The sequence below is a fragment of the Diplotaxodon limnothrissa genome, linkage group LG6, assembly GCF_057381915.1.
Source record: "Diplotaxodon limnothrissa isolate DT_005_m linkage group LG6, D_limnothrissa_male_GT1.1, whole genome shotgun sequence".
Classification (NCBI taxonomy): Eukaryota; Metazoa; Chordata; class Actinopteri; order Cichliformes; family Cichlidae; genus Diplotaxodon; species Diplotaxodon limnothrissa.
Window position 1 is genome coordinate 29598720 of NC_140601.1, and position 21395 is coordinate 29620114.

At 40.5% G+C, this 21395-nt stretch overlaps 2 protein-coding genes and 1 non-coding gene across 3 annotated transcripts; 1 reads left to right on the plus strand and 2 right to left on the minus strand.

Annotated features, from left to right (window-relative positions):
- Positions 1 to 730: 730 nt before the first annotated feature.
- Positions 731 to 1126, minus strand: LOC146630808 (dromaiocalcin-1-like). The gene has a single exon (XM_085356621.1). The coding sequence runs from the start codon at positions 1124 to 1126 to the stop codon at positions 731 to 733; it is 396 nt and encodes a 131-aa protein (XP_085212747.1).
- Positions 1127 to 6012: 4886 nt separating this feature from the next.
- ift56 (intraflagellar transport 56) lies at positions 6013 to 20415 on the plus strand. Its single transcript, XM_085356622.1, has 18 exons — positions 6013 to 6090; positions 8206 to 8349; positions 9549 to 9641; positions 9775 to 9889; positions 10844 to 10893; positions 11907 to 12052; positions 13565 to 13736; positions 14127 to 14201; positions 14383 to 14485; positions 15734 to 15789; positions 16269 to 16322; positions 16409 to 16472; positions 16556 to 16644; positions 16893 to 16976; positions 17064 to 17133; positions 18516 to 18622; positions 20016 to 20149; positions 20301 to 20415. Exons 1-18 carry the CDS (start codon positions 6013 to 6015, stop codon positions 20413 to 20415), a joined length of 1749 nt encoding a protein of 582 aa, XP_085212748.1.
- Positions 7180 to 7252, minus strand: trnar-ccu (transfer RNA arginine (anticodon CCU)). Its single transcript has one exon. It is a non-coding gene; the product is annotated as a tRNA-Arg (tRNA).
- Positions 20416 to 21395: the final 980 nt, after the last annotated feature.

Consider the following 21395-nt stretch of genomic DNA (forward strand, 5'->3'; position numbering starts at 1 on the left):
ACTAGTCATGGCAGATGACCTCTCCTGCCTGAGCCTGTTCGGCTGGAGGTTTCTTCCTGCTAAGAGGGAGTTTTTTCTGTCTAACGCCACAAAGTACTTGCTCATAGGGGGTCGCTTGATTGTTGGGGCTTTCCACTATAGGTTGTTAAAATTGTTGCCATGTAAATAAGCCTGGATTAAACTGAAATGCTGCAGAGTAGAATGATGAACGCTGTCACCAGCTGCAGGCCAAGACTGTGGAACTGGAGTACCTCCACAGACTGAGGAACACACTGGATCAGCAGCTGGTTATTGATGAATATGGTTAAGAAAGAACAGATCTTCTCTGGCTCTTTGTGGAAAACATTTATACAGCAGCACAGCATGTAGGAAGCCTTTCTCTTGAACCAGCCTAACATTAAAAGATGACGTTAAGTAATGCCACTTCACTAAAGATTAAAAACCAAAACGGTTGGCAAACCTATGAGAATCCATTTTTAAGTCTTTTACACATGCAAAAGTTTCTAAATGAATTTTTACATCAAAGTTAAATTCTAATAAACATTCTCACACTTTTTCTACATTTGTTTTTAGAAAAATAAAGCTGACAGACATTCGTGTTGTATGTTTGTCATTCTGCGCTACATAGGATGAAAGAAAAACCGGATGACTCTAAATCTCAGCACAAAAACTAGAGAAACAAAAACTGAGAAAGAAACCTTTGCTTTAACAGCTCAAATGCAATTGGGATTTACACGCAAATGAAACTGAGTTTCTCTTTGCAGTCCAGATTCTCCCACACTCCGTTTTTGTTTATAGCTCCACAGTAATTTCGACCTGGACACTGGTGCTCCCGATCCCCTACTGACCAGGCCTCGTATATCAGAGGGCTGCCGTCCACCCACAGCCAGCGATCAGCCAGGAAGCACAGCCCGATCCACACCCGATCGGTGACGGTGCCCTGCTGGATCTCTTTCAGGGTCAAAAGGTTCTCGGTCTCAGAGGTCAGACTTGTGAGCGTAGCGTGTGTCTCTTTACAGTACTCCAATGCTTCCTCCCAAGCCATCTTCTCCTCCATCACTGTTGTGCTGAAGCAGAAAAAGGGCAGTTCTCTCAATGGTGAGGAAGCAAACCATCCCGTCCCCATGGTACAGCCGTCCCAGCACACACGAACAAAAAGATCATAATATGTAGATGGTTGGGACTCATCCCAAACTATGCTGGTTTCATATCCTCCTCCTGACCATTTCCAGTATGTGCCTGTTTTGTAGAGACCGATCCAGAACTCACCAGAAACTTTTCCCAGGGTTGCTTTTCTCAGTTGCTTCTCTTCCCAACTTGTACTTAGAGGGGAAAGATCAGCGTAATTGGTTTGGCAGTACTGTTGAGCAGCATACCAGTTCAACCTGTTTTGCACGTACACATGTTTACCAAATTTCTGCCCTGTCAGGTATGGCGAGGCGTTTACAATAAAGAGCATTTTCCAAAGTAGGGTCTTCATGCTGGTTCAGCCGACTGGTGTGATGAGCCTTAGCCTGTGCTTCCTCCTCAGTTATTGCTTGAAATAAATCGAGGAACACCTCCTGCTGACTCCCTCATTCTTCTGTCACTGCATCTCATGCATATGACATCATGTAAATACAATTTGATTACCACACCCTGGATTTTTACTCCGCCCATCATCTTTAATGCACTCCAACCCCCACACCTCCATGTTTCACGTGAGTTTTGAGAGCATCAGCAAAGACCACATGAAATATTAAAAACTACTGTTGCCTTCACAGTTCATACATGTTAAGTACACATTATCTCTCTGTGATACTGAAGCTGATTATGCTGATGTAATGTGGTCTGTAATGGAGAGTAAACCACCCAGGTAAGTTCACTTAATGTGGGTATAGATAAAGGTAAATAAATGGCTATATTAAAACTAACCAAGAGTTATAACACAAGCTGCTGATAGATTTATCTCACACTAAAAGGACATGTTGGTGACATAACATTAAAGCACGTGGTTAATGTAGTCAGGCTTCAAAGCCAAAAGTAAAATTGAAATAAGCACTGGGTTCATTTTGCTTGCAAAATTGCAGGGATGAACTTGTGTCATGGAAGTCGGCACAAACTTTCCCGAATAATTTTGTTTAGTAAATTTATTTCCATTTCACATTGAGAAACAAAATGTTCTGTTTGAGCTCACATGTCATTTTCTCTTTCTACATGCTTCCCTCATGTTTTCTGTGGCAAAACTGAAGCCTCAGTGTGCATCACAACCTGCCAACAGCCTCTAAAAGAACAGTGGCAAGGAAAATATACTGAAGGGGTGTGAAAGGGTCTACTGAATGTGTGTTATGCAGCCATGTTAGAAAAATAAGCAGTCAGACCATTTTCTAATGTGCAATGAACACAAAGCAGGCTCAGAAATGACCAGATGTGATACTATAAAGCTTTGATTATATGTTGTTGGTGGCCCCAAATAAACCCAGATGGATTGATCTGTGCATTAAAACGTGTCTGTGGACGCAGGTTGTACAATTTTGTAAAACAGCCTGTTCTCAAATGTCAGGCTGGTGCAACCATAAACATAAACTAGGATGAAATAGGAGACTAAAAATAACGACAATTATATTTGATCAGAGGACCCCATTCATGTCTTTATAGCTGGCTGAAAAGGGCTGTAGCGCTCTCTTAATTATACATAAAATAGAGGAATTTAGCTACAAAATTTATTTATATAACTCTGGTTCTCAGGTTTGATTTAATCAGTGTCAACTGATTGTTGGTTTGGTAAAAATTTGATTACAACTTGCCTGATGAGGTGTTAAAAGGACATTTTTATTGAGACTTGATGTGGATGGTGTGGTACAGTCTGTGGTGTGATTGGTGTAGCAGGCTGCTGTGTTTACAACATGTACTGGTCATTGTTGCCTGCTGTGAACAACAAAGACCTGACTAACGGCGCAGAGTCCACCCATCAGGGATGACTCGCCACCACGAACTGTGTGCTCTCTCAGAAGAGTCTTTATGTGTGCGTCACAAAAATGCACAAAAATGCACGTGCAGAGTCTCTCTCTCGCTCTCTGGGAGAGGCAGGCCATCAGAAAAGTGAAGGAGTGAGACAAAGGATCAAAAAGAGGTGGAGCTAAAAGTTAAAAAATAAGAGCCAATCAGAACTAGAACCAGCCAGGAGCCAATACACTAAGAGCCTGCTTTACATAGTTGTAGCTTGTCATCTGTGTGTGTGTGTGTGTGTGTGTGTGTGTGTGTGTGTGTGTGTGTGTGTGTGTGTGTGATGCTTCAATGTAGAAACATAGAAAGTTTGAGCTCGCTGCATATTTAAAACTATAAGCTAAATATTTTTATGTGTGCTGTGATTGCTGCGTTTTCACTGATCCAACCACAGCAGCAGTATTAGAGCTCAGTGTTTATAAATAAAGTTTTTATGTCATGTTGTTGTCCGAAGGGTGACGGCCTCTCCCTTAGAGAGAAGGTGAGGAGCTCGTAGCTCAGGAGCTCAGGGTATTGCCGCTCTCTTCCACACTGAAAGGAGCCAATTGAGGTGGTTCGGGCAAATGACTAGGATGCATCCTGGGTGAGGTGTTGCAGGCATGTCCCACCGGGAGGAGGCCCCAGGGGAGACCCAGTCACATGTACTGTGTTATAAAATATCAGGTAGCCATTATTTGGTTGTTAATAAGCCAGATGTTTATTGTACACTGAATTCAAGATCAGGATCACTGGTTGAAATATAAATGAACAATTTGTTGAAGTAGAAAACATTAAAGAGTCTGCAAAGTCATACAATATGCTGGACAGGAGAATGAAGTGCATAAAATGAGGCAAATATATATATATTAGGGGTGCAACGATACACAAAATTCATGGTTCGGTTCGGTTCGATACTTTGGTGTCACGGTTCGATATTTTTTCGATACAAAAAAAATGTTCATGCCTTTTTAATTTGTCATTTATTAAAATTATAAATATATATTTTAACTCAAAAGTACAGTTTTTAAATTTAACCCTAACCCTTGTGCGCGTTTTTTATTTTGACAGCGAATGCGCACCTGCGGACCACTTATGTGCACCCCTGGTTATTTAGCTCGTCATATTGCAGCCACAGAAATTCTTTTGTCCATGAAACCATGAAGCTGCACTTTCTTTTTGCCTTATAGTCTGATTTGTCATAACTTCTCCGTTTTGTGGTAAGCTTTTCTTTGGCTGTCACTTCTTCACCCTGACCTGTCTTATTTGGCTCAGCAGAACTGAAATGCTTTTACACACGCACTCACATAAGCTCAGCAATTCTCTGCGCGATCAACCTCTCACATGTTTAAGCTTGCTGCGGGAGATTTCACTTGTCATGTTTGCATAGTAAGCTAACGATTAATAAGACGATGTCAGAGGAATTGGTGCACAAATTATCATCACTCACAGATCAGTGCTGTCGCTCTCTATACACAGTTCGCGCGATTGCAAAGTGAAAGCAAAAAAACAAGCGCAAATTCAAACGCGATTTCAATATGTCACATATTGACAGTGGCTCACCGATGCCAATGACATAATTACCCAGCTACATTTCTGAAAGAATGCAAAAGCATTGACATATATTTTTCTTCCTACAATAGCCCGACGGGCAGGGAAGAGATAGATTTTGGTAGCCCGACTGAAAAAAATCTCTAGCACCGGGACGTCGGGCTAGCGATATTGCAAGCCCTGTATCTGATTGAGGAATCACTCATCTTTGGAAAAGAGAGTTTATTACAGAGAAATGTCTCTTTCCAAAATAAAAGCTATACTATCCGCTTCTTCTGGGCTATATTCTCAGCAGCATAAGGAGAATCATGTGCTAACAGCTGTCTAAATGACTCGGCTAAAGTTAGTAGCATGCTTGTTGTTTTTGTCTTTGCACTAGGATGATGTCGGCGTAAATGTGCAGTCATATTCGTTGTGTTCCCACTAGTGCTTTCAGGTTAATCTCGTTGAAATGACCTTAACGCCACAACACGGCAAATCTCCGTTAACGAGCTACCGCCGATCGCCCCGTGCATGGGGCTAGACGGCCAACACGTTAACGAGCTAACTGCGCTAACACACTAGCTCCCACCCATGTAATTGAGCATTGCACGGCACATCCAACATACTGTTTTACTTTAGTCCATGACTCGCTTACCTTCAGGGTCATACGTCACATGAAAACCAAAATAATTCCAAACGCCAGATCTGGAGAGCTTAACTTCTGTCTCGCTAGCTTGCCCTGCGCTCTTCCTTCTGACTATGCTGTCTGTGTTGAGCACTCAGTGGATCTGCACTCGTCAGTGCAGCCTAGGCGGAGTAGTCGAACGCAGATTCACTGAGCGCTCAACACAGACAGCATCGTCAGAAGGAAAGTTGATAAAATAAATTACAAATGTTGTATTGTTCGATACATATGCGTACCGAACCGAAAGCACTGTATCGAACGGTTCAATATCGATACGAATATCGTTGCACCCCTAATATATATATATATAGACTATTTAATATTTTTGAAAATGCACAGAACCAAATATTTGCTTTGATTATATCTTTGAATAAGAGGTGCCCATTTAAGATTTATGAAAGGTTTCAAATGCAAAATTGGTGACAAGAGACTGCTTCAACTACAGATATCACACACAAAGATTCATGTAAATACAAGCAGCTAAATCATTATTGAAAAAGTCATATTGCTGAAAATATGTTTGAGATATTTTTTTCACCACTGTTTCTACAAATTTTGTTCCCTCAGCATAAAAATTGTACACATTTTTATGTATTTCTTTATTTTTAAGACATCTGCACATTTTTCAATGAGTCTGATAGTTGGATGTCAGATTCTAGATTAGCTGATCTACTGCTAATAAAAAAAAAAAAACTATAATTCATTTCTATAATAGTCTACATCAGCAGGCTGATGAGGATACTCTTACTCTGTCTGCAGTGCCTCATGGCCCCCTCCCAGGTCATTTTCTTCTTCACCACATTAAGCTGATACGAGGAATCTGACCCTTACTGATGCACATTTTCTCTGCCTCTAACAAGGTCGTGTCTTCTGAGGTATCAATCTGGATCGCAGCCAACCTGCAGGCACTGGTAAGAATGAGCGCTCCAATGACGATCTTCTCCGTCCTGCTTCTTCTCACGGGAGGAATGAGACTGTCTTTTTTGAGCTCTGTCACTTGGATCGAGTTGATAAAGGAGGAGACACAGTTAATGACATGAATAATTAACATATCTATGTACAATCCGTCTACAACATGATGTGGATCATGGATCATTAACACAATGATAAAACAATTTTGCATGTCCATCTTGATATTTGTTTCTGCAAAACAAATATCAAGATGGACATGCAAAATAGTTTTATGGTGAATTTCAGTGTCTGAACTGCTGTTTTTACTGTGGAGGACAAACAAATCCTACCTGCCTGCCTACCTAGGTAGCCTTCAGAGACTGATTTAAACAAAATAACTTATTTGCCTTTCAAGCCATGCATTTATAATTGTGTTTTTGTTGCTTTGGAGTTTGCTTTTCATTGAGTTTGCCAGTCAATGTTCTATGATGTATATAACTTTTTCTTTTCTCAGTATTTCCCAGCTTCACATGGACAAATGCGGCTGTGTCTTACAGTTAACATCCTTATTGTATCCCCACACAAACAGTCACAGATGGCTGCCCCTCCCTGAGTTTTGTTCTGCTGCAGGTTTCTTACTGTTAAAAGGTAATTTCTTTATTTTTTTAATGTTCTTTATGTTTCCTTATTGTGCGTAAGTTTGACTATGGGATTCCTGGGTTGTTAGCTTCCTTTCTAAAATGTTGTTATGTCCTTACCTTGAAAGATAAACTGCTTTCAGAGGATTATTTCTTTGATTTGTCATTATATAAACATTGCTGAGCTGAAGTGAGAATAATGCTGATTGTTGTACGGTGAACTGGACTTCATATACTTAACCTAAAGATTCATTGGTCCAAAGTGATATCCATTTAACTTAATTTCATGACATATACTATAATGTTTTATACTTTTGTATAAAGGGTATGTACGTCTTTGAAAGAAAGAAAAATCAAGCAGTGAGAATGACTCATCTTTATTGTGATGTTTGCACTCAGCTTCAATGATGACTGTGTAAAGTGAAACGTATCTTAAAGAACGATAAACCTACAAATACCAAGAAAATGTTCCACCCCAGATGGGACTCGAACCCACAATCCCTGGCTTAGGAGGCCAGTGCCTTATCCATTAGGCCACTGGGGCGCGCACGAGTCGTCTCGAGAAAATTACACTAATATTAATTGAGGATAAGTGACAAACCATACTAAAAGGCAGTAAAAAAATAAGTTAGTGGTTGATTTTTTTCTGTTTGGTTTGGAATCCATATCTATGTTTCTATTTTTATTTTTAATAAACGTACTGAATAAATCCAACTCAATGAAACGGCGCAGCCATTGCTCGCTACTCGGTTACTAAGCAACTAAGACCAAACCATTGTGTCAAGCTAGACGTAGAAAAACCGTGCTGCTTCCTGTTTAACAGCAAACTCGGATTGAATACAAAATGGTATTATGTTCCTTTTCCCGATATTACAAGCTTTGTATTCGGCTTATTCACAGGAGAAAACAATCTGCCTCCGTTAAACAGTTTACGTTGAATAGATGTTAAACAGTCTCGTTAAATTGTGAAGTCTAGTGGTCGTAATTTTTATTTTGAAAGTCGTCGAGCGGAAACTTTTAACCATGTCGTTGTTAACGACAAACTAGCTAATGCTATCGACATCTAAGTAGAAAATACACCACGCCACAGCGTAAAACTTGTTATTTTCTTCTCTCTCTCTCTTTGTTTTTTAAATCACGGCAGAGCCGTAAGAGAATTTAGTTGTCGTTTACCCCGTTGTGAGGTTTTAATGACTAATTAAACCAACAGTGACCATTAAATGGTAAAAGGTTACGGACGCAATAACGTAGCTAACACCAAACGTTACCTGGGTTAGTGATAATCAAGCCTCAGCTAAGGAGAGACTTATCGAAATGGTGAGCTGATGTTTTTGGAAACTTAACGCCAGGGATGTTCTGATATCTTATAATATTATATATTTCTGCTTGTTTTTGCCTTGCTTAACCGTTCCTTTGGTGGTCCGATTAACCCTAACCCCACCATTTAGGTAGAAGCTGTGCTATAACTCGATATAGTAAATTTGTTTTCCTCGGTAGATTCTCTCTCGGGTCAAACCAGCCGTGGGAGGAGAGACATCAACGAGCATTGGTGAGAAAAACAAAAGAAATAAAAGCAAGCTCCCCCGATTGGAGGAATACCTGCAGCAGAGAGACTACCTGGGAGCCTTGACGTTGTTAGAGGTACTTAAGGAAAAACTCAGTACACATCTTTTGGCATCCTCTGCTCAGCATATCGTAAGGTAAAGACCCTGCAGTTATAGAGGGAGAACCCCCACCTTTAGAAGAGCCTCTATATACATCCGCTTGACAACAGTGGGGAGGAAGGACTCCCCATTTGCAGGAAAAAACAAACAAATAAGATACACAAAGAATGTGTTTCTGGATGAGGCTCTCCACTTTTTAACCTCCTGCAGTGTAACTTTTTCGCATTTTTTTTTTTTTTTTAATTTAGATAGACACAAAAAAATCCCCTCCATTCAGCTGTCATTCTCTGCATCTCCAGCTCTTTTTTTTAGCACTATTGATTTGTGTCAGTTTATTGACAAATGTAAGTACAATGTGCCTTTAAAATTGAAGATGGGCACACAAAGATTTGCATATCTATCCATTGTCTCCCAAAGGCCTGATAATTCAGGACTTTATATGTGAGTAGATTCATTTTCGATTATTTCCCATTCGAACTCTTGCACATGTGGGATCAACAGCATATTTAATGCTTTTCACAAGGGCTACCCTTCCCTAGATGGAACAGTTATGAGATTTTATGCATTCCTAAATCAAAAGTAGCTGAATCCTGACCTGCACTGTGTGTGCAGTGTGGTCTTACGTGAGAATCAGAATCAGCAGACCACTACATCTGCTTCAAGGTTCAACAATTCCTGAAATCCTCTGAGCACCCAATCTGGCACCACCAACCATTCCACATTCATTGTCACTTAAATCACTTTTCTTCACCATTCAGATGCTCAGTTTGAAATTCAGAAACTGTTGACTATGTCTGCCTGTCTAAATATGTCTAAATGCATTGATTTTCTGCCATGTGATTTGGCTGATTATTTGCATTAAGAATCAGTTGAACAGATATACGTAATGAAATGTTGGTGAGTGTATGCTGACCAGTTGCACCTGCGTGTATAGCTATTCTCCAAAGGCTCATTTCCCCCCCATGGCAAACCCTGACTATGGGGAGATAAGTTAGAGTATTATTAGATTGTCACGACTGTGTGAGCAGATCAAACTAGAATATAGTATACAGTATATTCTTAGTTTCTTACAACTCCATGATGAGAGGCTAAGTAGTGCTGCTGTTTAGACTGTTGATTTGTGAAACGTCAAACGGTGTTGCTGCACCTGCTCATGTCTTGCTGTGTCATGTCTAGTTTCAGAAAAATATTGGCGAGAGAGAGGAGGATGCAGACCTCTGGATTGGGTACTGCGCCTTTCACTTGGGGGATTACAAGAAAGCTATGGAGGTAGTTTTTGTTGTACATGAGTGTGAATGCGCGTGTTTTCCTTGATACAGCCCCAAATACTTTATTCACATATCAAAACGCTTTTGTAGGGTAATGTTTGATTATCCATTATACTCTTTCCATTTCCTGATAGGAGTACAAGTCGATGACCAACAAACCTGAGTGTCCTGCTGAGGTCTGGGTCTACTTGGCCTGTGCCCTGTTTTTTCTGGGGCTCTATAAAGAAGCAGAGGAGGCTGCATCCAAGGGTAGGCAGATATTTGTGTACAATGTTACTGAAGGGCAGACGTGCACTAGTATTCTGTGGAACTGTTACAAGTAGAGTCCCAGACTGGGACATGCAGCAACTGCTTTAATATAAAAATGTGTACTTACTTGGTTCAGCAGTTGATGGCAAGCTTTTGAAAGCAAAGGTATTGCATATAGATCGAACATTACAGAGTCAAGGTTAATTTGACCACGTTTAGTGACATCTAACATGTTGAAACCCTTCCTGTGTGTCCAAATCAATATACTTCAGCTAGACTGTCCTGCAGCAGCAAGAAGGGTTATCAGCGTGTGAGGATTTAGTGGTGATGCAGTTTATTGCTTTATAAAAAAAGACTGCAACGACTAATCATTGATCTGTTTGTTTTTTTTCTTTGCTTCATCACATTTAAGGAAACTCAGGATTACTGTATTTACTTTATTTTAAATAAACACATCAGTGTCTGGTGTGAGAACCTCGTTGTGCAGCATCAGACAGCCAATCAGAAAGCTGTGAATAATGAATAATGATCCAATAGACAATAAATATGATTTGCATTTTATTTTGTTTGTTTCTTACCAAGTTAATTTTAATGTGTCGCACACCAGTTTGTTCTCAAAAGATGCTCCTCTTGTGTAAGATTTGGTATTTGTGTGTTTTAGTGTTTATTTTAAGCCTTTCATTGAAAAAAAAGCTTACAGGATTTTTTTAAAAGGGCTTTTATTTTGAAGAGTGTAAACTTGATGTACACAGAGATTACTGATAAGATTTAATAAGTTATCCTGTGTGATTGAAGACTACCTCGCATTTAAGCCACGGCCCATTCTTTGTGTGAGTTCTGTGTCCTGATGTTGTTATATAACCACTGAGAGCTAGGTAATGTTGTAATGACTGGTTTCCTTGTTCTGGTGTGGTTTGCTGTCTAACTGAATTTGGTGTCTCTTGTTCTCCCTAGCACCTATGTCCCCCCTCCAAAACAGGCTCCTTTTTCACTTGGCTCACAAGGTTTGAAAATTATCCCTTTATTATCACACTTTTATGTATTTTCTGTGCTTTGTCTGACTACCATGTTAATTCTTTTACGCAACACTGATTTCGAAGTTTTTTTCATCTACATCTGATTTGTTTGTGAGTTTGATTCATGTTTTCTTGCCCTCTCCCTTGTCTTTACAACCACAGTCATCAGTGGCACTCACTTACTCAGTTTTTACTCAGTCAGCACACCTTTGCAATATATTGAAGCTTCAAAAACAGCTGAAAGTGTGCTTGGCTCTGGCAGTAATGAAGTGTCAGAAATGATTCCTGTGCAGTGATCTGAATCCAGTGATATTAAAGCCAGTTATAACCAGGAGTTATAGTGAGCTGGAACCATTAGTAGATAAATCTAAGGATGATATAAAGCCAGTTAGATTTTCGTGTGCTGCTTGGCGTTGCTTCTAGCTGATGCCACAGAATACTCACTCACCCCTATTACATCCCGCTGTAGTTCTCATCTATGTTCATGCATACAGATATTAGTATAATGATGAGCATGTTGCTAGCTCTACTGCACAGAAGTGATCCACAAAGAGCGTTAAACCCCGGAGTAGCCAGTAGCCAGCCCAGAGAGCTGGAGTAGCACACGTCTGCTGATCACAGTCTGAACACAAAGACAAATCATTGTAAACCCGTTTTTATCTTCTATGTTAAGCACAGTTTATGAGTTTATGTGTAATGAAATGAACTATATAAAGAAAACAGTGATTAATAGTGTTACAATATAAATAATTACAAGTGTTATTTCTAAGCAATTCTTTGGCTAAAACTGCACTACTACTCCAGATCTGCCAGATCCCACTTTAATCCCTGGTCAATCACAACACAGGAATAATTACCCCCCAAAAATAGAGATGATGTAAAAAGAAAATGCGTGTCTGAAAACGATCTGCTCAGCACATGAAGGTTTACACCTGCCAGAAGCGATCACACCTCTGATTGCTGTTCCCTTCGTGTCCGTTGTCTTCATATCATCGTCTCAGTTCAATGATGAGAAGAGGCTGATGAGTTTCCACCAGAACCTGGAGGATGTGACAGAAGACCAGCTGAGCCTGGCATCCATCCACTACATGCGCTCGCACTATCAGGAGGCCATAGACATCTATAAACGCCTTCTGCTGCAGAACAGGTCTGTGCCTTTCCTTCCCTTTCAATCTTTGACATTTGTTTCACACTCCTGCTGTACTTCAGCGCATCTTAGGAACCCCTTAAAAGGTGAGAGTCTTTTAATGGAGGGGTATTAGATTTTATGACTTTGACACTTCGTGCAGACACACAGATAGTGCCATTGACGGTGCAGTAGACCTGGTGAGCCTTCTTTCTCCAACCACTGTGCTGTATTTGGAGCATCCAGATGCGAAAAAGAAAATACTTTGATTTCAGTAGGCATCTCCTGCCTCTTCTTGCAGAGTTATTATGTATTCATGGCTTTGGAACATGTGAGCAGCTGAGGTGGGGGTTTTTTTTTTGCTTGTTTGTTTGTTTCACTGTGTTGACAGTTAAAGATCTGCCAGCTGCCAGCAGCTCTGAGGACCGCTACTTCCTTTGACTGCTGACACTGAAATGCAAAGATTTTAAACTAGTGCTGAGAAGATTCGTGAATCGACTTTTCTGAAACACTCGATGTGCCTCATTTGGCTTAGCTGGACTGCATTTATCCAGTCCTCATGTCTTAAGTGTTTCCTTGATTGTGCTTGTTTGGTTCCTGTAATGACTTTTTAGCTCCATCTGACTTCACTAAAAATATATTATTGAAAAATAGAGATTTGTAAAAAATATTTGTTGTCAGGGGGTTTCTCTTTCTTACATGTGGAAGATAAAAGCTGTTTTGCAGGATTTTGTACTGGAGCTGGCAGAGTAAAGTCCATTTAATGTCTGATCTCACTGATTTAAACATTTTTAGATGTTACCGTTGGATATTGTCCACATAGTTCGTGGGTACAGTGCAAAGGGAGAGTGACCCCTTTGATACAGACTTCACTCCACAGACCTTCAAATCTTAGTCTTTTCAGATTTACAGTTAACTTAAAATATCCTTTTCAACTTTCTCATTTAAAAATGAGAATGTATATCTACAGTCGTGACACAAGAAAACAAGTTTCTGTCATTTGCTAGGTGTGAGAAAATGTGTTGTTTTGAAATGCATAGCTGTCTCTCAGTGTAGACTTCTATATGTAATGTGAGCACTATTTTATCTTGCCAAGATGGGCTGTTTTGTGATCATGTGCAGATGGATAGATGTGATGTCTGGGTGAAAGGCTGGGTACATCCCAAACAGCTGACACGTAAAGAGACAATTATACACACTCACCTAAAGCCAATTGAGAAACACTAATTAATCTAACAAGCATGTCTGTGGACTGTGGGAGGAACCCCACAACAGAGAGGACCTGCAAACTCCAACCGGCTGGCAAGTTTGATCACAGAACCTTTAAAATCTTCCAAGTGGACTTGTTGCACGGGTGGCATCCCATTCTTTCACAAATGTTTGTAGAAACAGTCTGCATGCCTTGGTGTTTGAAGGCTTAAAATAATTAATAATAATGATTATCGTGAGAACTTTATTTATTAAGATATTTGTTAAAAAAAGAAGACAAAATTAGCCAGAAAGTCATTTTTATCTTAAATCTCGTCTTTTCAGAGATTTTCTGGCTCTGAAAGTGTACGTGGCTCTGTGTTACTACAAGCTGGACTACTATGATGTCTCCCAAGAGGTGCTGGCCGTGTACCTGCAGAGTATCTCCGACTCCACTATTGCTCTCAACCTCAAGGCTTGCAACCACTACAGACTTTATAACGGCAAAGCAGCAGAGGTACCGAGCTGCATGTCCTGGTCGATACTTTGGTGGTTCTTCATCTTTATTGTTGTGAATGTAACTGTGTAATGAGTTATTATTAAGAAGGTTTAAGGGGTAATGATAAAAAGTCTAAATTAATCTTTTTTAGCTTTACCCATTTTACATGTCACCATGTGCTATTACAGTAGCATGAAAAGTCCAACAGTTTCTAACATTTGTGTGAGGCTGAGCTGCTTGTTCTCATGTTTTTTTTTAAATTACTTGCTCTGTTACACTTGAGTGGTTGCCCTTTTTATTTCTTAGATGATTTTAGCTAGTAGGTTTGACGTGTGTGCGTGTGCGTGTGTGTGTGCGTGTGTGTGTGTGTGTGTGTGTGCGTGTGTGCATGTGCTCTGGTCCCCTTAGGCTGAGTTGAAGAACCTAATCGACATCTCTTCCTGCTCCTTTGAGTTTGCTAAGGAGCTTATCCGACACAACCTGGTAAGCTCTCCACAAGCTTCAGCTGTAAGTGAGCAGGTGTGTGTGTGTGTGTGTGTGTGTGTGTGTGTGTGTGTGTGTGTGTGTGTGTGTGTGTGTGTGTGTGTGTGTGTGTGTGTGTGTGTGTGTGTGTACACACTAGTGACTGCTACACTTCAACACTCTGAATCCCTGTGTACTGCAGGTGGTGTTTCGTGGTGGGGAGGGTGCATTGCAGGTACTGCCTCCTCTGGTTGATGTGATCCCTGAAGCCAGACTCAACCTGGTCATCTACTATCTCAGGCAAGGTGTGTAGCCACGTCACAGCAACGTTGTTGTTGTTTGTTTTTTTTTAATACAGGCAAAACAAGGGATTAGACAGGGTATACTAGTACAGAGTGCAACACAAATGCATATACTATTATATATTGTAAATATATTTATTAGTTTCAGATGTAGCCATTCTTGTATTTTGCTTGTTTACATTATTGTATTTTGCACAACTCTGTTGCTTGTGAAGCTCGCACACAAGAATTTCACTCACATGTGCTGTACCAATGTACCTGCACATGTGATGTGACAATAAAAGTGATTTGATTTGATTTGATGAGGCCTCAAGCCTGGGAATCTGTTAGTCCTTCTTCTGTTATGGAAGCCGTGGGGGTCATTACTCAGGGCTCATGGCCAAGTGAAAGTAGAAACGCAGATCGATCAGTAAATCAGCAGCATAGCCCTGTACTCCTTATTATTCTGCAGACACTGCATCAACCTGTCTTTCCTGACAGATAAAGTCTCCACCCTCTCTGCATTTGTGAACAACACCCTGAGATGCTTCAACTCCTTCGCTTGTGGCAGCAACTGCTCCCCAACCTGGAGTGGGCACCCCATCCTTTTTTTTTTACTGAGAACAATGTCCTCACACTTAGAGGGCAATTGTCAACTACAAAAATCAGAGACAAGATTGCGAGACACAATGTCCTTCACCCCTGTCCGACCAATCCAGCCCATGTTATAATGCAGCTACAACCACAACTGCATTTATGCTTCAGAAATGTTCTTGGTCTAGATGAACAACATGTGTCATGAGTATGTTGAAACACAGTCCTATTGGCACACTATGTAATACTAACTTATTATGCCATTCATCTAATAACAAACCAAAACATTAGTGATACAATAGCTTCTCTGACTCACAATCTATTGCAATTTACAAGTTAATGCCCATAAAGCGACAAATCTGACCATGAGCATAATTTGGGTGAAGATTAGGAGACAATTGTGTGCAAGTGAACAGTACTGTGAGAGGATCAGCGATTCTTGTGAAATGGGGATAAATGGGTGACGTACACCTTGGCTTTGCAAAAGCTCATTGGTCCTTTGGAGGAGCTAAAAATTATGGGCAAACATAACGTGATGCACTCTTTCTTTCGCAGCATCAAATTTATCGTGCAGCATCACTATTCAGTGATAATAGATGTTAATTTCATGTAAAGCTGTATTAATCACCAGATTTTGATCGAGTTGACGCATTCACATACTCGCATTTCTGCTCACAGACGATGTCGAGGAAGCTTATAACCTCATTCAGGATTTGGTCCCCACCACGCCTCAGGTGAGGTTAAGTTTTAATTTTGTCTTTTTAAATGTTTGGTCGTAGTGTTTCACTCCAAAAGTCTCTCCAGTTTCACTTTAATATGATATTTGTTAAAGTTTGATGTTAAGTTTAGAGTCAGTGCTTGTATTTTTAAAGTCACTGTATGGTCTTGTTACAGGAAAGAAAATGCCCAATAAAACAAAAACAACCCCGGCAGATTAAATAAATCCTGCTAACAAAAACTCTTCTTCTTTCTTCCCACTTAAGAGCTCTCGAGGAGATTTTTCTTTCCTCTGATCAGTTTATTTTTTTATCTTCAAAAGCACTTTAATGTCTCCTGGATCTGAACAATCTGAAACTCATGACGTGTTTGGCTTTTGTATTCCTTTTATGTTTTGTTTTTTTCCCTTACTTGTTGGAATGGATTTTGACGGACTTTGAAGCTGCGATGAAACAATGGATCAAATGATTCACTCTGATCTTCTTTTTTTTAATAGGAGTACATTTTGAAAGGAGTGGTAAACGCTGCTTTAGGACAAAAAATCGGATCAGTGAGTATTTCTGTAAGAGTTACATGCAAACAAAAATGATGGCTCCGTGTGTGAGACAAATGTGCAATTGTGCTTTTGTGTTTCAGAGGGATCACTTAAAAATTGCTCAGCAGTTCTTTCAGCTGGTCGGAGGCTCGGCGAGCGAGTGCGGTACGCCCCACAGAAATCTGACCTGTTTTATTATTTGAGGAAAGTGTGTTAGCATGTGTGTATTACATTTTCTATCCTTTCAGATACTATTCCTGGCAGACAGTGCATGGCCTCCTGCTTCTTTCTCTTGAAACAGTTTGAAGACGTTCTCATTTATCTCAACTCGGTCAAGGTTGGTGTTGCTCGCTTGCAGTGGAGAGTCAGTGTTATTTATTTTTTTATTCAGGTAAAAAAAAAAAGACACTCGCCCACACGCTGGGTGAGAAGTGCCACTTCAGATGACAAGTGGTGCTTTACATTTATTCGTGTGTGTGTGTGTGTGTGTGTGTGTGTGTGTGTGTGTGTGTGTGTGTGTGTGTGTGTGTTTGTTTTATTTCTGGACACGTAGGCACTCGTCCTTTTTGTGCTTTTCTTTTTCAGGGTTACTTCTACAACGATGACACATTCAACTTCAACTATGCTCAGGCAAAAGCAGCGATTGGCAACTACAGAGAGGCAGAAGAGGTGCGCTAACTGAGCAGCCATTTATATGTGTCTGTGAATAAATTGTTGGCCTTTTTCTTTTTACTGATTTTAATTTTTGGTTCACAGGTTTTTCTGCTCATTCAGAGTGAAAAGATCAAGAATGACTACGTTTACCTCAGCTGGCTGGCACGATGCTGTATGTATAGTCAATGTTATACTAACGGTAATACAGTGTATTTACAGTCACAAGCCACATTATTAGGTACACTTTGCTACTACAATAATAAGGGGGTCTTTCATTATTCAGCCCTGGTTTAAATCTTTGTGGCATAGATTCAGTGAGAAGCTGGAATTTCCTCAGAGATTTCCATCCATATTGACATGACAGCATCACACAGTTGTTGCAGAGTGCAGTGAAGTATCACTAGTTGGGGTTTTTTCCTGCTTAGGGGAATTTGTGTTGCCTCCCTCCAATGAGATTTCAGTCAGAGCCAAATTAAATTTCCCAATTTCAATCAAACACTTGCTGCTGATTTGTCAGCAGCATAGACTCATTGCCATACTATTATGCAGACTTGTCATGCATGTGTGTGTGCGGTCATCCCAGAAAACCCTGAGAAAGCAAACTCCTACTCTGCTTGTTCAGTATTTGTAAAATGGTAAATGGTAAAGTCCAGTTAAACAATAAAACAAAAAGTGCATCTGTCACAACAGGGATTCACACAAAAACATAACAGAAGAAAATCTGTCCTGGGCAGCTCAACTCTGAGCTAGACTTTGACACAGAAGGATTAAAAGGTGCTATCGTGGGCGATTGTGGCTCAAGAGTTGGCAGTTCGTCTTGTAATCGGAAGGTTGCTGGTTCGAGCCCCGGCTCCGACAGTCTCGGTCGTTGTGTCCTTGGGCAAGACACTTCACCTACCGCCTACTGGTGATGGCCAGAGGGGCCGATGGCACGATATGGCAGCCTCGCTTCTGAGGCTTGGCTGATTCTGTCAAAAATAATCAGTAAAACTGTAAGAGTAATCCTCACTGCAGCCGGCTGCCAACACAAGAACGCCATCTGTTAATTTCACTCTGCTGATAAGGTGTTTGTTCAGTATGAAGATGAGGAGTTTTGCATATATTATAACTAAGTGTGTAACAACCAAACGAGGAGCATAAATGATCCCGTTTCTTAGTTGCTGCTGCCAGCTGCACAAACATCTGTGAAACCTTTTTAGGTAGACATGAAAAGGATACAGTAATCTTCATCTGATCACATAAAAGCTCTTAGACACCTTTACACAGTGAAAATAGAAATGAGCGCCCCTTTTTACTCGTTCACCGAGGCTGAGGCCCGAATCAAACATTTCCAGCCTGAGGCCTTTAAAGAATTTAAGGTCTCTCATCACTCAGCTGGAGTTTCTCTCAGCAGCTCTGAGAAACCTCTGATGGAAGAAATTTCTTCCATTCTCAGCTTTAATCTACATCAATAAAACCTGCCCGCAGCCTTTAAAATGTTCCATATTTGAATGTAAAAGAGCTGAAACTGCATGTGAGTGTTGGGTTATTGAACACTGATCTCGGTCTCATCAGACATAATGAACCAGAAGGGTCAGCTTGCCTGGGAGCTCTACCTGAAGATGGGAACCTCCTCAGATTCCTTCCATCTGCTCCAGCTCATTGCCAATGACTGCTACAAGGTGACATCCTCCTCCCTCCTCTTCCTCTTGTACTGTATGTGGTGGCTGTTTTAACCCGGTGAGATCTTACTCATCAGCAGCGATGACCCCAATCCTATCAGAACACGAAGTCTCAGCAATCAGGGGACAAAAAAAGTGTTTACATTGCTCCAAAAATACTTTTTTGCTCATCTTCAGAACAAACTGGAGGGTTATGCTCATAACTGCGACTTCACAGGGTTCATTTTAAGATTTTGGAGAAAATGAGTTAGTCAGCTGGGATATGTTCCTGCCCCTCCACCATAGCCCCGAATAAGAGATTAAGTAGACAGGGAAAACGAATCAATTATATTGATTGATTAATTAGTGGTTAGTTAGTGGTTTCCTTTCCAAACACTGAAGGAAAGATTAATGATAAGAAATGAAAACTATTATTTAGTCGCAGCCCTGCTTTGAATATTTATTTGCCTTTTGTGATGAATTTACACAAAGTGCCACAGCTAATGATTTGATACTTTATTGAGTAACTTGCTGATTATTTATTTTCCATAGATGGAGACAAGACAAAAACCTGTCACGGTATCAGATCAAGAAAAGCAGCAAATACTCAGCCTCATAACAACAACAGTACTTTTATGTTTTTGTTTGTCTGAGAGTAAATCATTGATTCTGGCTGCTGCATGACTACACGTGGCAGCTCGCTTGTTAAAACGCCTTCATTTATTGCTGAAGGCAGGAGTCCTTCAGTTCAGTTGTGTAACATTTCTGAGGAATGCCTGCATCCTGAATTCAGAAATGTCAGATGTATTTTAGAAGTCCCAAATGTCACCTTAAATGGAGAAACGGCACCTTTTATGCTCCGCCTGCTGGATTTTGTGGTATTTTTCACAGGCTGTGCAGCTGCAGTCTTTACCGAAAATATTTTGATATCTTTTTAAAGTGGACTTACTGTGTTTTTCTTTATTTTCTGTGTGTAACTGTCAGAGTGCTGGATGCTTACATATAAATGAGGTCATCACTGAGTCAAAAACTCACTTTTAGCTTCACAGACTTCAGACTCTTACCTCTAAACATCTTGCTGTCAAAGAGAGGAGATATCTGTAATAAGGTCATCTCAGGGACACAGCTCTGACTGTGAGCACAGGAATCCACTTACTGTTTGTGAGGGGCAGCCAATCAGAAGACACAGGGCCTCAAAGAGACACAAACTGCTTGTTTTAGACAGTGGATTAACTGAGGGGCAGCACAAGGGGCCGGCATGAAATAAAAAAGCCGTGAATCACACAAAACTACTCTAAAGTCCAAAAACAACAATATGGAGCTGGGAATGAGCATAAATAGTCCACCTGAAGTTAAAGAAGTTAGTAAACAGGCTTTGCGTGCCGATGCTCATGACTGCAGCCTGTCGTTTCAGATGGGTCAGTTCTACTACGCAGCGAAGGCCTTTGATGCACTGGAGAAGCTGGACCCAGCCTCCAACTACTGGGAGGGGAAAAGAGGGGCGTGTGTCGGCGTCTTTCAGCTCATACTGGCAAACAAGGAGCCCAAGTATGTTTGTCTCTCTTTCCTGTGGGGTGGTTTTAGTTTTGATCATCGTGCCGTCTGCAGGAATGGGTGTGAGGTTTAAGCAAAGTAAACATGAGAGATTGTGCATTCTTTACGTAATCTTGTATCCTCACATATCCTGTTTTCACCCTAGGGAGACTCTTAAAGAGGTGCTGACCCTCTTGCGAAATTCAGGAAACCCCCAGGTTGAGTACATCATCCGAATTATGAGGAAGTGGGCCAAAGACAACAGAGTCCTCCTCTCGTGACAGCCTTGAGCCTTCAGTGCTGAACTGAAGACTCCAAGCCCACGATAAGAGCTGCCGGGATGCAGACAGCAGCACTGATGATTTATCCCACATCAAGAAGGATTTGTATTTTTCTACTATACTCTAGTTCTTTGTGCTGTTCTGTGTACATGTATTTAAATTTAACACATAATTTAACTGGATTAAACTTTTTTAAAACAAATGTCAGTGTGTAAACATTTTCATACCATAAATTACACACTAAACACTTCATACTGTCAACATCTATAAACATCAGTGGCTATTTCTAAACGTTGCACATTTCCTAAGAGTTTATTGAGCATAGCTGCTAAGCTGTGCTCTGTACCAGTGAAGGAAGGATTCCAGTCTTAGTATTAACTCTGAAAAAATACTTTAGGTTTTCTACAATTTAATTTTTAAAGTTACATAAAGGTCCACCATTTGAAGTACACTTTACCTGCACAACTAGTATTTCCACATTGCACTATGGTGTGCATGGGCTCACGTATAAACAGTTAAAGGAGCACTCACTTCAGGCAGTATTCCACTTTTATACAGCTGTTATGACCCTGGCCTTCGTCTGAGACCTGTCTTTAAAAGGAAAATATTGAAATGGGTAAAATACGTGCTTTTCATGTGCTATTAATGAAGCTGCAGTAAGGGCCTGATAGGTCTCTGTGACTCACACCAGTCTGTCTGACATCACCTCCTTCACTCATTTTTCCTGTTAAAATAGGAAAAAGAGTGGTGCCCATTTTTTGGCCAGTTTCCTCATTAACATCTTCTGTTAACATGATAAACGTGTAATAGATTACAGTATTGGACCAGAATAGACATTTTTATTAAAATCATTAATTATTCTGTTCATCAGTCATTTGCAGCACGGTTTTGTTTTTCTGGTTTTATTTAAAAGGAAAATCAGTTTTCTGAGTGACATCAAATCTTTGACATGCAGTAAGCGTGTGGAAATGTCAGTAGTT